Source organism: Dendropsophus ebraccatus, chromosome 1 (genome assembly GCF_027789765.1).
Source record: "Dendropsophus ebraccatus isolate aDenEbr1 chromosome 1, aDenEbr1.pat, whole genome shotgun sequence".
Lineage (NCBI taxonomy): Eukaryota > Metazoa > Chordata > Amphibia > Anura > Hylidae > Dendropsophus > Dendropsophus ebraccatus.
In genome coordinates, this window is record NC_091454.1 from 83,814,600 (window position 1) to 83,830,499 (window position 15,900).

General features: G+C 43.2%; 1 protein-coding gene across 1 annotated transcript in view; it reads right to left on the reverse strand.

Moving 5' to 3' along the window:
- Nucleotides 1–15,900, reverse strand: part of LOC138774916 (solute carrier family 23 member 1-like) — a 169,809-nt gene that overhangs the window by 38,148 nt on the left and 115,761 nt on the right. Inside the window, exons 9-10 of the mRNA XM_069955723.1 lie at nt 13,938–14,102; nt 10,441–10,549 (exon numbers count right to left, since the gene is read on the reverse strand). Coding sequence (XP_069811824.1) covers nt 10,441–10,549; nt 13,938–14,102 — 274 coding nt within the window. The remainder of the gene's footprint in view (nt 1–10,440; nt 10,550–13,937; nt 14,103–15,900) is intronic.

Here is a 15,900-nt window from a genome sequence, read left to right on the forward strand (position 1 = left end):
CACAGGGGAATAAGGTGTAACCGGCCCTTTAAAATAAAAGCAGGTGTGCCACCATACCTGTGTGCCCAACAGGCACTGGCATCACGACACAACACCCTAGGGCCTCGTTACATCTCGGTCAACCACCATAGAGCTGGCATCACGCTTCATAATCTATCAAGTGCCCGGCCATACCTCCGCCATAACACCTCAGGGGGCACACCACAATAATGTTGTCACAGTAATGTCAGCAGTAGAAGTGTTAACTTATTGATCCAAGTTAAAGTGAGGCCCACACCGTTGTGCAAGCCATTGCAATTTATTATCAAAAAAATCCCAGCCATAGCAATACCAAGATAACCAAGGAAAGTTCCCTTTATCTATATAGGCAATGGCAGCCACAGCAGTGTCCAACCAGTAATAACAATAATCATAGCCATAGCAGTATCAAAAAACTGAAAAAATATAAAAAAAATAAAGAAACAATTCCTGCAATATAAATGTTAATGTAATAACTTAATTCCTCATAAATTGTAAGCTCTTGCGAGCAGGACCCTCACTCCTCTTGTTTCATTAACTAAAGGGGTTGTCCGGCGCTAAAAAATTATTCACAGAATAACACACATTACAAAGTTATACAACTTTGTAATGTATGTTATGTCTGTGAATGGCCCCCTTCCCCGTGTCCCACCACCCCCACCCGTGTACCTGGAAGTGTGGTGCACTATACATACCTGTCACGTGCCGACCACGGTCTCCGATCCTCAGCAGTGACGTCTTCTTCGGGCGGCCGCCGGATCTTCCCGAGTGCCGGCCGCCCTCTGCAGCGTCATCCGAAGCTCAGCCGCGATTGGCTGAGCATAACTGTGCTCAGCCAATCGCAGCTGAGCAGCTGATGACGTGGCCGCGATTTAGCGCCGGACAACCCCTTAATTAATGTGTAATTCTGTAATATAAGATTTGTAAGATAAGGCTCTACTCATAATCAATGAGGGATATTTATCATGCAGTCAGAATGTTTCCTGTGACAACCAATCACAGCTCAGCTATCATATATTAATAAGCTTTCGTAAAATGAAAGCTGAGCTCCGAGTGGTAGGCAACAAAGGCAAAAACATTTTAAAGGAGAAGTCCGGCCACTTGGAAAATCCGGCAGTTAGCAGGGGCAGAAATAACAAGTGTGAACTTACCTCTCCCCGTTTGGTGAGCGGTGGGAACAGCCTTGGGGCCAGCGCTGGAAGGCACTTCCCCCAAGTTGTAATCACAACATGTCTGTTCCGGCTGATGGACTGGCCACTCAGCCAATCAGTGACTGGAGCGGCATCTTGCCTCAATCACTGGCTGGCTGAGCGGCCAGTCCATCAGCCGGGTGTTGATGAGTGGAGGAACAGAGATCCTGGAGCCTAGTGGGGGTCTTGAGGCCGGTCTCAATGCTTACCATGGGTAGATGTAAGTTTGTACTTGTTATTTAAATTCTCCAGTGCCCCTGCCGGCTGTTTAAATCATTATACATATGGTCACTAGGTGTCCCCCTTCCTGTCAACCTGAGATCCATGTTCCCTCTGTGCCAATATACTGTACACTAAGCCTATAAGTTAATTGCCGTCAGTTGACATACAACCTGAATGACAAAGAAGTGTCTTTCCTTGTGCAAGCACGCAAAGGACTGAGACTTCCTTTTTTTGGTATCTTTTTTTGAACAGAGAAAAGACTTAATATTGACACAGAGGGAGCATATATAACAATAACTTGTAAAAAAAATGTAAAGAAAAAATAAAGTAAGTTTATCACTCACTTTGTGATCACAGCCCCTGTTGATTTAAAGGGGTATTCCCCCCAAAATTATTTTTGCATTAATACGTTGCCCACCCGTAGCTATCCATCTTTCCAATATCAAGTTATTAAGGATTCTGCACAGTTTTGCTGTTATCTAGATGCGTCCACCCCCAGGGAATGCATAGAATCATCAAACCTCAGTCCAACCTGACACGTCCCTGCTCCTGGCCCCAACCCTCCGAGACGGCATCATGTGTCCTCATGCTGCGTTTACACAAAACGATAATTGGCCCAATCGTACGATTAAGGATGTCAAAGTAACTTTTTTTTTTCATAACGATCAGCGTTTAGACGGTACGATATATCGTACGGAAAATTCGTTTTGCGATTGTTTTGCAATCGCCTAAGCCTATCTCACAAATTGGTTAAATCGGCGAACGACTGTTCACACGGAACGATCTGCAAATTTTTTGCGAAGGATCAACGACGATTTGAGAACATGTTCAAAGATCAAAGTGAACGATTTCTCGCTCGTCGTTTGATCGTTCGCTGCCTTTACATTTCCGATTATCGTTCGAATTCGATCGTTATCGCGCAAATTCCTTTCTGTGCAGCCTCCCCCAGGTCTCCCGGCGGCTGCCAGTGCCCACGTTCTGTAAAACCCCCCGCGCAACTCACCCGGCATCCGCCCACGGCGCTCCTTTCTGTGCAGCCTGTGTCCCCCCGCAGCTCGCTGCTTCTCTCAGTGCAGCCCGTCCCCCCCATGGATGCCCGTAACGCTCCAGAGCGTGCATCTCCCCCCCACACTGTTTGCCCAACCCCTTCTGTCATCCCCCACCCAGCTCACCCGGTGGCAGCCCCTGTGTAACACCCCCCCACACACACACACACACACAAAGACACTCCATGCACCCCACCACCACCAACTGACCCGGTGGCCCCCGCAGCCCCCTCACCCCTGGACGCCCACAGTGCTCCTCTGCTGCATCACCATTGCCATTTCAGCTCTGCTACATCACCATCTCCGCTCTGCTCCATAACCTTTGCCATCTCAGCTCTGCTACATCGCCATCTCCGCTCTGCTACATCGCCATCTCTGTTCTGCTACATTACCATCACCATCTCCGCTATGCTACATCGCCATCTCCGCTCTGTTACATTACCATCACCATCTCCGCTCTGCTACATCGCCATCTCTGCTCTGCTACATTACCATCTCCGCTATGCTACATCGCCATCTCAGCTCTGCTACATCACCATCGCGATCTCCGCTCTGCTAAATCGCCATCTCAGCTCTGCTACATCCCCATCACCATCTCCACTCTGCTACATCACCATCTCAGCTCTGCTACATCACCTTTGCCATCTCAGCTCTGCTACATCACCATCCCCGCTCTGCTACATCGCCATCCCCGCTCTGCTACATCACCATCGCCATCTCCGCTCTGCTTTATCACCATCTCCGCTCTGCTACATCTCCATCACCATCTCCGCTCTGCTACATCTTCATCATCATCAGGCAGAAGCATTGCATAATGGGAAATATAGTTTCCTATCTTGGATATAGACTATCTTTTAGAAAAATGTGTAACTCAGGAACGGCAGCAGCTAGAAAGTTAGGAGAAAGCTCAAAATACTCATGGGGACTTGGGGAGTAAGAGGCATTTAATTTTTTTTAGCTCTTGGGGGGAATACCCCTTTAAAAAAAAATTGGGACAGGTACACTTTATGGCTGGGTTTACACTATGTATATTTCAGTCAGTATTGTGGTCCTCATATTGCAACCAAAACCAGGAGTGGATTGAAAACACAGAAAGGCTCTGTTCACACAATGTTGAAATTGAGTGGATGGCCGCCTTATATCGGTAAAAACCTACCATTATTTCAATACAACAGTCGTTGTTTTAAATTAACAGCAAATATCTGCCATTTGATGACGGCCATCCACTGAAATTTAACATTGTGTGAACAGAGCCTTTCTGTGTTTTCCATCCACTCCTGGTTTTGGTTGCCATATGAGTGACAAAATACTGACTTAAATATACTGTGTGTGAACCCAGCCTAAGGCCATGTTGACATGACGTAAGAGATCGGCCGTTCCATGACCCGGCCGAGTCATGGAGCGACTGGTCTCTGCAAAGATTATGCCAGCCGGTACTGCATTGTGGCCGGATGATCTTTATGGCCTTAGAGTTCTGTTGCGGGCGCATCAGCTTGTGCCCGCATCAGAGCTCCCCATAGCACATTATGAAGCAAGCGGCCGGAGCCGGTTTGCTACGGCTGCTATTCAATGAATAGAGGCCGCAGAAAACTGACATGTCAGATGTTTGCGGCGCCACTTGGAATCCCGGCCAGAGCGTATACAATGTGTATACGCTCCGGACACGATCCCATTGAAGAATATGCAGCGTATCTTTTTGTGCAAATTACGGCCGTTGTTGCCGATTGCAACAACAGCTGTACTTTTACGCTGTGTAAACATAGCCTAAGACTGCTTGATAAATCTCCCCCATTACTATTATTTATTAATAATACCAGACAAAATAGTATACTGCTTTAGGCTATGTTCCCATGACAGGAGCATAGCAGGAAAAGACAGCCAGTTATAATCACGGCCACAAATAATGATAATGATCATAATCAATGATCATTATAACAAGATGGACATATTTCCCCGTGCTTTCGTGGGAACACATCCTTAACCCCTTCGTGCTGCAGCTAGTTTGGGCCTTAACCCCTTAAGGTCAAAGCCAATTTTCGTTTTTGCGCTTTTGCTTATTCCATTTTAAGTTTAAAAGTCAACAGCGCTTGCATTTTTTCACCTAGAGACGTATATGAGCGCTTATTTTTTGCGAAACCAATTGTACTTTGTAATGACAGGCATTATTTTTCCATAACATATGCTGCGAAACCGGAAAAAAATCATTTGCGCTGTCAAATTGAAAAAAAAACTAATTTGTTTTGATTTCGGGGAGTTTTGCATTTACGCCGTTCGTCCTATGGTAAAACTGACTTGTTATGCATGTTCCTCAAGTTGTTACGATTACTATGATATATAACATGTATAACTTTTATTGTATCTGATGGCCTGTAAAAAATTCAAACCGTTGTTAACAAATATACGTTCCTTAAAATCGCTCCATTCCCAGGCTTATAGCGCTTTTATCCTTTGATCTATGGGGCTGTGTGAGGTGTCATTTTTTGCGCCATGATGCGTTCTTTCTATCGGTACCTTGATTGCGCATATACGACTTTTTGATCGTTTTTTATTACATTTTTTCTGGATTTGATGCGACCAAAAATGCGCAATTTTGCACTTTGGAATTTTTTTGCGCTGACGCCGTTTACCGTGCGAGATCAGGAATGTGATTAATTAATAGTTCGGCCGATTACGCGCGCGGCGATACTAAATATGTTTATTTATTTATTTATTTATATTTATAAAATGGGAAAAGGGGGGTGATTTGGACTTTTATTAGGGGAGGGGATTTTTTATTAATAAAAACACTTTTTTACTTTTTTTTTTACTTTAACTAGAAGCCCCCCTGGGGGACTTGTATATAAGCAGCATTGATCTCTCATAGAGATCAATGCTGTGTATATACACAGCAAAGATCGATCAGATCGGTCATAGATTGCTATGGCCTGCTGCAGGCCATAGCAATCTATTGCCGACCCGGGATCAGCGTCATTCCGACGCTGAGGCCCGGCACGGGCAGAAGAACGGATTTCCCCCCCGCGATCCGTCCCACTAGACACCAGGGACACGGAGAGCACAGCATCTAAGTGCAGCTGTCAGGTTTGACAGCTGCACTTAGAGGCTTAATTAGCCGGCGCGGCAACGGGACCCGCGCCGGCTAATAGAGGCACTGCCCGGCTGCACGTGTCAGCCGGGATCAGCGCCATTCAGAGCGGGGTCCCGGCGGGACCCCGCTCTGAACACCCCGAGCGGCACCATGACGTATCAGATACGTCATGGGTCGCTAAGGGGTTAATGACCAGGCTAATTTTTCAAAATCTGACCTGTCTCACTGTATGCTCTTATAGCTCAGTAATGCTTTAACGTATGCTAGCGATTCTGAGATTGTTTTTTCGTCACATATGGCACTTTATGGTAGTGGCAAAATTTAGTCACTACTTTGTGTGTTTTTTGTGAAAAACATCAAAATATAATGAAAAATGTAAAAAATTTGCATTTTATGAACTTTGAAATTCTCTGCTTCTAAAAAAAGAACGTCGTAGCACATAAATTAGTTACTAAGTCACATTACCAATATGTCTTCTTTATTCTGGCATAATTTGGTAAACATATTTTACTTTTTTAGGGTGTTATGGGGCTTAGAAATTTATCAGCAAATTATCACATTTTCGTGAAAGTTTCCAAAACTGATTTTTTTAGGGACCAGTTCTTTTTTTAAATGGATTTAGAAGTCTGGTATCCTGAAAACCCCCATAAGTGACCCCATTTTGGAAACTAAACACCTTAAAGAATTAATCTAGGGGTATAATGAGCATTTTAACCCTACAGGCAGTAAAAAAATGGAAAATTAAAAATTTCCAATAATATATACGTTTAGATTAAAGTTTCTCATTTTCAAAAGGAACATGAGAGAAAAAGCACCCCAAAATTTGTAATGCAGGTTCTCTTGAGTACAACGGTACCCCATATGTGGGCGTAAACCACTGTATGGGCACACAGCGGGGCTCAGAAGGGAAGGAGTGCCAATTAGCTTTTCCAATGCAAATTTTGCTGAAGAAGTTTCTGAGCGTCAGGTGCGTTTGCAGTGCCCCTGTAGTGTCAGCAGAGAGAAAACCCCCCATAAGTCACCCCATTTTGGAAAGTGCACCCCTCAAAGAATTCATCTTGGTGTGTGGTGACCATTTTGACCCCACAGGTATTACAGGAAAGTATTCAAAAGAAGACAGTAAAAATGAAAAACTCTAATTCTTCCATTAATATGTTCGTTTAGTTAGAAATTTCTCAATTTCACGAGGAACAAGAGGAAAAAAGTACCCCGAAATTTGTAACGCAGGTTCTCCTGAGTACAATGGTACCCCATATGTGGGCGTAAACCACTGTATGGGCACACCCTCCGGTGGCGGAGAGCATGGGGCTTTCATTCATTTTAACTTTTCCATCGCTGTGAACAGACATTAGTCGGTTCACAGCGATGGCGGCGGCCATCTTGGAAATGATGGCCGCCGGGGGAGGGGGGTTAGTGATCGCCCTACTAGGGGGGGCTGATCTGAGGTCTCGGGGACACTTATTTTATCTCCCCCCGCCGTAGATTCACGGTGGGGGGAGATGAAAGGCGGTGGCGGCACCGGTAATCCCCTTTACCGACGGCCGCCGCTATAACGTGAATAGCCATCCCGGCCCCGCAGCCTTATTCTCTGCCATCGCCGTAAAAAGCTGATGGCAGCAGAATAAGGACCTTTAGTGACCGCCGTAAAAAGCCGTATTGGCGGTCACTAAGGGGTTAAAGTGTCACTGTCGTTAAATTTTTTTTTTTTAGAAATCGATAGTCCAGGCGATTTTAAGGGTGCCTTCACACCTACCGACTCGCAGCGTTAATAACACCGTGAGTCGGCTAGGTCCTGTCAGATCACTGTCAGTACATACACGCAGCGGTCTGAACGACCGCTGCGTGTATGTAAATCTGCCGGCTGCTTAACCCCTTCTGATGCCGGCCGGCCGCCTCCCGCTCAGCTCTGTATACATTACCTCCTCGCTGCACGGGGTCCCGGCGTCCTGCTCTCGCGCCCGGCCAATCAGTGTTTTGCCCTGCCGCAGCCACTGATTGGCCGGGCGGGAGAGCAGGACGCCGGGACCCCGTGGAGCGAGGAGGTAATGTATACAGAGCTGAGCGGGAGGCGGCCGGCCGGCATCAGAAGGGGTTAAGCAGCCGGCAGATTTACATACACGCAGCGGTCGTTCAGACCGCTGCGTGTATGTACTGACAGTGATCTGCCAGGACCTAGCCGACTTGCAGCGTTATTAACGCTGCGAGTCGGTAGGTGTGAAGGCACCCTAAGAAACTTTGTAATTTGGTTTATTAGCCAAATATGCCATTATCTGCATGTAAAAAGCCTTTTCCCAGGTCCCCCCTCCTCTCCTTTCTGTCATCCACTCCTCAAAATCAGGAAATCTCGACTGTTTTTTCATCTCTTTCATCAGTCGGATCCTGTCTGGTCTATGAAGAGGAGGGGGGTGAGGAGGAAGGAGCGAGATTAGCGGGCAGCTGAGAGCGGAGAACAAAGGATTGCTCAGGGGGGAGGGGAGCTATTCAGATCCCTAATTAGTGGTCAGAGAGGTCAGTGGTGACTTTCACAGGAGAGAGCCTGTGATGTGAATGTAAATTAACTCTTTGTTGTCCTGTTTTTGCTGCCTTTACTTTCTCTCTCCATAGGAAAACCATGAAGACAGGAGGAAGAGCTTAAAACTGCTTTTTTATTATAAAAATTCATTTTCCGGCTAATAAACCCAATTACAAAGTTTCTTAAAATCGCCTGGACTATTGATTTCTGCAATAAAAATTTAAACGACAGTGACTTTAAAATGTATCCTTTTACCTTACAATAGATACATCAGGCTTCTGGTTTTAGGTTTCCCGGGTAGAAAAGCTTTTCTACTCCAGGATCAATGAAAATATGAGCACACAGAATTAGTAGTCATTTGATCTGTTTGATTTGATTTTCTCCCTATTTTCCAGTGGCAACATGACTCTTGTCTACAGCGCTGCAAAACCCAACCCAAACTGGAGACAAGAGTGGTGTTGTCTCTAGAAGAAATTGGCCATGTGTTAGTTCGGTCATGGACAGTGAGCCCTGCTCTGTTTCTGCCCACTGTCCCTGCCTACTTGCCACTGACAGCCCTAGGCAGCTGCTGACAACGATGAGGCTGGTCCCTGCACTGATATAGGTGGTACACGCAACACAGACAGACAAAAAACACAATAATTCCAAGTGGACAATCAAGGTCAGCAACAGCAGGCAGCAAAAGTACAAAATGGGAGGCAGTTGGGTAGTCAATAGGTCAGGCAGAAAGGTCTAGGCAGACAGCAGACAGAAAAAGTCAAAGAACAAAGCCAAAGGTCAGAGATTCACAGACAGATTGCAGAGGAACAAGCTAAAGCAGAGATAGAAAAGACAGCCAGCGGTAAAATGGAGGACTATGGGTGGTATTTAAATAGAATCAGAAGTCTAGTCCAGATTTGATTGGACCAAACCTTATAATAAGCACATCCCACAACTGAGCAAGTAAATCCTGACTGGCAAAACCACTTGTCAGTCAGGGGAAACACAAGCACAGAGAAACCAGCAGCAGAGTTAACCCTGCGGTTGACAGAAACAGGTAAAGCAGGTGGGGCTGTCCAAACCTAAACAAAGATAGACCTGTGTTCAGACACGGTTTAGGACATTGCACAGTAAACACCAAATAAATAAGAAATCAGCGCCTTCTCGGTCACACACCACGAACTAAGGGGCACACAGAGTTCGACAAAAACCCAGTCCTGACACCATGCTGGATACCCCCTTTAAGGAAAAGTATTTTTACATAATACATATTCTCTTTTGTTTAATCTGTTTGTTTTTTAAACTGCCTAAGCAGCAAAAATATTGCAACATCAGATACCAATAGTGAAAATCTTTTTGAAACTTTCTTGTGAAAATGTTGATGAATGGCAGTCCTGCAGTATCTAAGGTATAGTGGCCAGTGGCCAGCAAGTAATTGAAACTCAAACATGTGCGCCAAATCTGTCTCTTTACTTGCTCATGAATAAGAGACATAAAACGTGCGATGAGAAGGACAGAGTCTGCAATAGAGTTAGCACATTAATTTTCATAAATGGGAACATTTTGTGCATGAGAACAATTTCTTGGTAAAGTGAGACCAATAACTTGTCAGCTTCGAGAAAACTAAGTATACTGTTCATGGAAATATACACTGTAATAGAAAAACTGACATTGCTAAACTTTTAGTCCTTTTCTCTCATTTTTTTCTTTTGTAGATTATGTGACAGTGGCGCTAATAGGATACATTTCAGAAATCCCATCAGAGTTGCACATTGTCCCTTACACTTCAGGGATGTGATGCAGTAGAATTTTTAGAATCTACTTACAAATATGTTAATTTAGGATGTTATGTCATCTAAGTTCAGTGGTTATGAGGGTAAGATGACAGATACTGTCTGGGAAATCAACATATGGAAGACTTCATGTGGCTGTACAATTCCTGCTGGAATCTATGATTTTAAAAAATGGACAAGGGTAAACAAATACTAAACCTTGAGCATGAGAATGCAGTGTAGCAGCTACCTAGTCAGTGGTAACCTGCCAATGTTTCAGTACAGTAATGGCCCAGAGCTGTTACTGTCTGGGCCCCTGTCTGTTTTTTTCCACAGCAACCAATAACTGTTCGGGTGTCATCTTACCAGAGCTCATAAGATATAAAACCTCTGTTGTGATTGGTTGCTGTGGGAAGAGCTAGACAGTGTGAGTTTCAAGCAGAGTAATAAATCTAGAGCAATGTGTCAGAAGCATTCATAAGAATAAATTTATAGGCAGACAACTGAGAGGAACTTTTTTAACCAGTTGTTTTAGATACAGATGAAAACTGCACCAAAATGAATCCAACAATATGAATGTGGTCTTTCTTGTGTCATAAGAATAAATTCAACATACCTGTACTTATAGCACCTGGGTTACCTTCTAGCCATGTTGGGATAACAAGACCGCTAAACATAGAAAATCCCAAAACAAAGAGATTCCTTGAGGAGTTCAAATCCACATACTAAAAGAAAAGAAAATTTGTACTTTTGATAAATTATATCCATAGATTCTAAGAGATACAATGCATGGCTATGTTCACATTAATTAAAAAAAGAAAAGGTGTCTGCTTTTTCTTTTTAAAATCACGCCCATTATTATCACCTTTTTATTGGCGTAAATGGAATGATGAACGCTCATTGCATGCAGTATATTAAAGGAGAAGTCAGGCAAAATTTTTATTTAAGTATTGTATTGCCCCCCAAAAGTTATACAAATCCCCAATATACACTTATCACGGGAAATGCACTTAAAGTGCTTTTTTCTCTGCATTTACTGCATCAAGGCTTCACTTCCTGTATAACATGGTGATGTCACAACCTGACTCCCAGAGCTGTGCAAGCTATGGCTGCTGGAAAGGATGATGGCAGAGGGATGTTGAGGGACACAGGGCACTGGAGGGACACTGAGTATCCCTCTGCCATTATCCTCTCCTGCAGCCACAGCCCGCACAGCTCTGGGAGTCGGGTCGTGACATCACCATTTTATCCAGGAAGTGAAGCCTTGATGCAGTAGTAAGTGCAGAGAAAAAACACTTTAAGTGCATTTTGCGTAATAAGTGTATATTGGTGATTTGAATAACTTTTGGGGGCAATAAAATATTTTAATAAAAAATTTTGCCGGACTTCTTTGAATAACTGATGCTGTAGAAGCGGACTTCGAAATACTGATCATGACAATTTATTTTCAGACGTCTTTTGCAAACAGCGACATTACTTTTTATGGTGCACTTACACAGGGAGTTTTATCAGAAAGATTTTTGAAGACAAAGCCAGGAATGGATTTTAAAAGAGGAGAAATCTCAGTCTTTCCTTTATGACCTGTTCTCTGTTTATAGTCTGTTCCTGGCTTTGGCTTCAAAAATCTGTCAGATAAATCTTTCTGCGCAAACGCACCATTAGTTGTTCATACGCAGTTTTTCTTTTTTCGATGGACTTCTTATTAAGACACACCCAAAGAACAATCGCTAGAATGACTTAAAAACAGCCATCATTGTAATGACAGGCATCCAAAATGCAAAATGACTGATGTCATTTTGAACTCAAAATGATAGAGGTAATAAAAAATAAAAAACAGAAGAAAAACGTCATTTGAACATAGCTCATCAGTGATAATCACTTTTAGTGATTGTAATAATAAGGCTATATTAATACATTGTAAATACACACGGATGTTTCTTTGACATTTAATGATGACCGTTTGATAAAAACGGACGTCAGTTTGATGGTGTGTGAACATAGCCTAAAAATTGTCTACTGTGATATATTACCTCTTGTGACCTGTCTTAGTAAATACTTGTAAACACTATTAATAACAATTGCGGAAAATAATTTTCTTATAGTTCTGTGATGTGCCGTTCCTCTGCTATTCTAGGAATGTAAGACTAAATTGTCGACTGGGTGCTAAGAGTTTGCGGTGTTTCCCAACATAGGAATGCTGACGTTGTCATCTCTGATTTAATATCAGACTGTATAGGGACACACACCCACTGGTAACACCCAGCTGGGTATGTAGTCCTACATTTCTAGTAAGGGTAACATAGGAACAGCATGTCAAAGAGCTACAAAAAAAATAGAATTGCTATTTTATGGGGAAAACAAATATTTTTTATACCAGGTAGGTAAGGAGAGCCATATACTGTTGCTGAGAGCCTAATATTTTTCCTAAAACTATGTTCACACTTTGTAAGACACCGACCGTTCCGAGGCCCGTCCGGATCACGGAACGGCCGGTGTCAGAAAAGATCATCCCAGCCGGTACTGCAATACTGGTCGGATGATCTTTAGTGCCGCTGAATTCGGATGCGGGCGCATCCGTGCATGCCCGCATCCCAATTACTCGCTGCACACAATGGAGCGTGCGAACTGTGTGAACTGATAGTGTTCTCTGCGGCCGCTATTCATTGAATAGCGGCCGCAGAAAACTGACATTTCAGTTTCTTGTGGCGCCGCTAGTGATCCCGGCCAGAGTGCATACTACGTGTATACACTCTGGCCGGGATTCCTTAGAAGGCAGCACTACATATGTTCCGTAGAAATCATGGCCGTTGTTTGAACGGCCATGATTACTATGGAACTCATGTAGTGGGAACATGGCCTTATGCATGAAGTCACCATGGTTTAGATTACTAGTTCATTTAAATTTCCACAGAATAGATAGGATCACATCATTAAATACTTATTCAAAAGAAAGGAGTACACTAGAATAATTCATAGGAGTGCAGACAAAAGACTATTCTCAAAGGGGGTGTAATCTATAGTAGCAGTATATGCACTTGCTATGGGTAGGCTATCAAGTTAATAATAATGGAAAGAACGTTGAGGGTGACAAACAAACATCAAGTCCCCTTTCTTCAGATAGGTAGGGGTGTGATAGTGTCAACCAGCAACAGAAGGGGATCCATGTTTGTATTTCGCCAGGGGCCAGTTTTCTTTATTGTGCAGTTCTGTTCCTTTCCTGATCATATACAATAGAATGTTATTGAATAATTTTAAACTGGAGCTGAATGCATAATATGGAAAAAAAAACTGGTTCTCAGTTACCAAAAACTTCATGTGAATAACATAGAAACGTTATTTAATTATAAAAATCCTGAATTGGCAAATTATTCTTAACGGCATAATACACTGCCAATTATGATGGCAAGGCATTAAATCTGCTTTCTGTGTGCCATCTTACTGGAAAACCCTGAGGCTATGTTCATGCAAGGTTATTGCTGTACATCCCAGGTTCACGTCAGGTACATGTCAGTATCCCATTAAAAAAAAGATGGTGCTAAACTTATTCCAGTTTCCCAGGACTGGATCTAGAGACATTCCTAATGATGAAGAGGGTGGGGAGGAGGGACAGAGGGGTGGTGCAAGGTTAGGACACAGATACTCTAAGCCAGGGCCGTTTGATTTAGGGCTGCAAGTTTAAAAGTAGTTTTTTAGGACAATAACTGCATCACCTGCCAAACGGACACCAGGACAGATCTTGGATTAAAAGCAGCTACAGTATTTGAAGGTACAGGCGGTTTGGAAGGAACAGATTGTGGGTACAGAGTCGTTTAAAAGGCAGCCGGCTGATGAGCAGATTGGAGAAATAACGAAGCACTTCACTTAGGTATTACTGTAAATTCGCTCATCTCTACTAATAAGTACATATGGGACTCTTCAAGTTTATTTTCTTGTACTTAAAAGCAGAGTCTGTTTCAGAAAAACAATCCTATCTTTAATAAAAGCCAACATATACCTGAGACGTAAAGCTATAGCAATGTGTGAAGCTAACCTATATAATACTTGAGCCATATTATTATAAAGCATAAAAATTTACAGCACAGATATACTTGAAAACTGTACAGGTATGATTACCTGAAGATTTGAAATGCCCACTGCTGCGATCATACCAAACATCACCATGAACATCCCTCCAATAACCGGCTCTGGAATTGTTATAAAGATAGCACCAAGTTTTCCAAAGAGACCTAATATAATTAAAAGGATACCTGCTGTCTGCATTACTAAGCGACTTCCAACCTGGAAAAAAAAAAGAAAAGATATCTTAGTCTAAATTTTTTTACTCATTTCTATAGATGATTGCTGGGTGTGTTAGCAAGGTACTCTCTGTAATCAAGTTATTGTGAAAGAACCCTTGTTACTGTTTGCAGCCACCCAGAGGTAGGTGTCGCTTCTGTATGCATTACTGCTAAGGGCCCTATTCCACAGGAACGATAATCGGCCGAATCGGCCCCATTCGGCCGATTATCGCTCGGTGGAATAGAGAGAACGATCAGCCGATGATCGTGTCATCAGCTGATCGTTCATTTAGGGCCAGACCTAAAATCATTGTTCCCCCACTGCGCATCGCTTCGGTGGACTAGCAGTGCGCGGCGGGCGACCCACGATTTGAGAAGCACAATACATTACCTGCAGGGCTTCTCCTCCTCTCTGTCTTCCTCCCCGGGTCTCGTGCGCTCTAGCTTCAGAGTGGCCTGTCAGCTGATGGAGCGCTCAGCCACTCACAGGCCGGGACCGCCGCTGCCTGTGATTGGCTGAGTGGCCTGTCGGCTGACAGGCCATTCTGAAGCTAGAGCACGCGTGACCCTGGGAGGAAGACAGAATGGAGGAGAAGCCCTGCTAGGTAACAATGTCCCTGCAGCCCTCGCTCAACGATCATCTGGTCGTGGAATAGGCCCAGTAAACGAGCGGCAATCTAGCAGATCAGCGCTCGTTTACATCATTGATCAGGCCCTGCTTGGCCCGTGGAATAGGGCCCTAACACTCATTTGCTTGGCCAGGAGCACTGTGTCTAGCCAAATACAAGTCTGTGGCCATCAGGAGGTAAGTGGCAATGTTTCATGAATTGCATTTACACTCACTACTGATGAATGTTTAGTAAGCGGTGGAGGTGTAATATGCTGTGTACCTCACCTTCAAGTGTTCCGGAGCAGTCTTTTACCAGGAGCCTCTACTCCTGATTGAATCAGAATCAAGTGAACAGCTGATTTGAGTTAATCCTCCCAAAACACATTTTGTGAGGTTTGCTCATTTGTAATTATCTATGATATGTGAGGGAAAAACAGTCAACAGGTGCTAAATTATCCCACAGTGCTCCCACAGGGAAAACAATGCATTACACAGTGCCAAATCAATTCAGGTATGAGGGTGTGAGGCATAAAACATATCAGGAAAGCGTATCCTAGAGGAAAGAAGGGAATAGGGGGACGTGATCCTTTAAATTTGTTAAAGAACTAAATAAGGTACAAGAGAGAAGTGTTTTTAGAAAAACACTTAACTCGAGTAGAAGGGGACACAATGTAAGGTTAATTGGGGAAAAGATCAGAAGCAACTTGAGAAAATATTTATTTACTGAAAGAGTAGTAGATGCTTGTAACAAACTTCCAGCAGATGTGGTTGGTAAATCTACAATAACAAAATGTAAACCTGCCTGGGATAAACATATATCTATACTAGGATAATAAGAAGGGAGATACTAAAAGAAAAGACTAGATGGACTATTGTATGCCTATAATCTTCTATGTTTCTATGTTTCTAATTAAAAGGGTTGCTTATGTAATGAAGAACATGACAGGTCATTCAGAAAAAGATCTTTGTAAATGCTGTCTGCATAAGCCAAGAGATAAGATTCTTATACAGAGGATCCCCTCTGTTAACCAAGAATTTAATAACATGCTACAAGAAAATTGATTTTCTAAAGTAGATAATCCTATTGCTTTGATAACAAAACTTTTTTTTTAATAGGATGACTCATTTGCATAAATTTTAGATTAGTTTTATTGGTTACATTTAGGCTGGATTTTTGCAATCCGTTTTA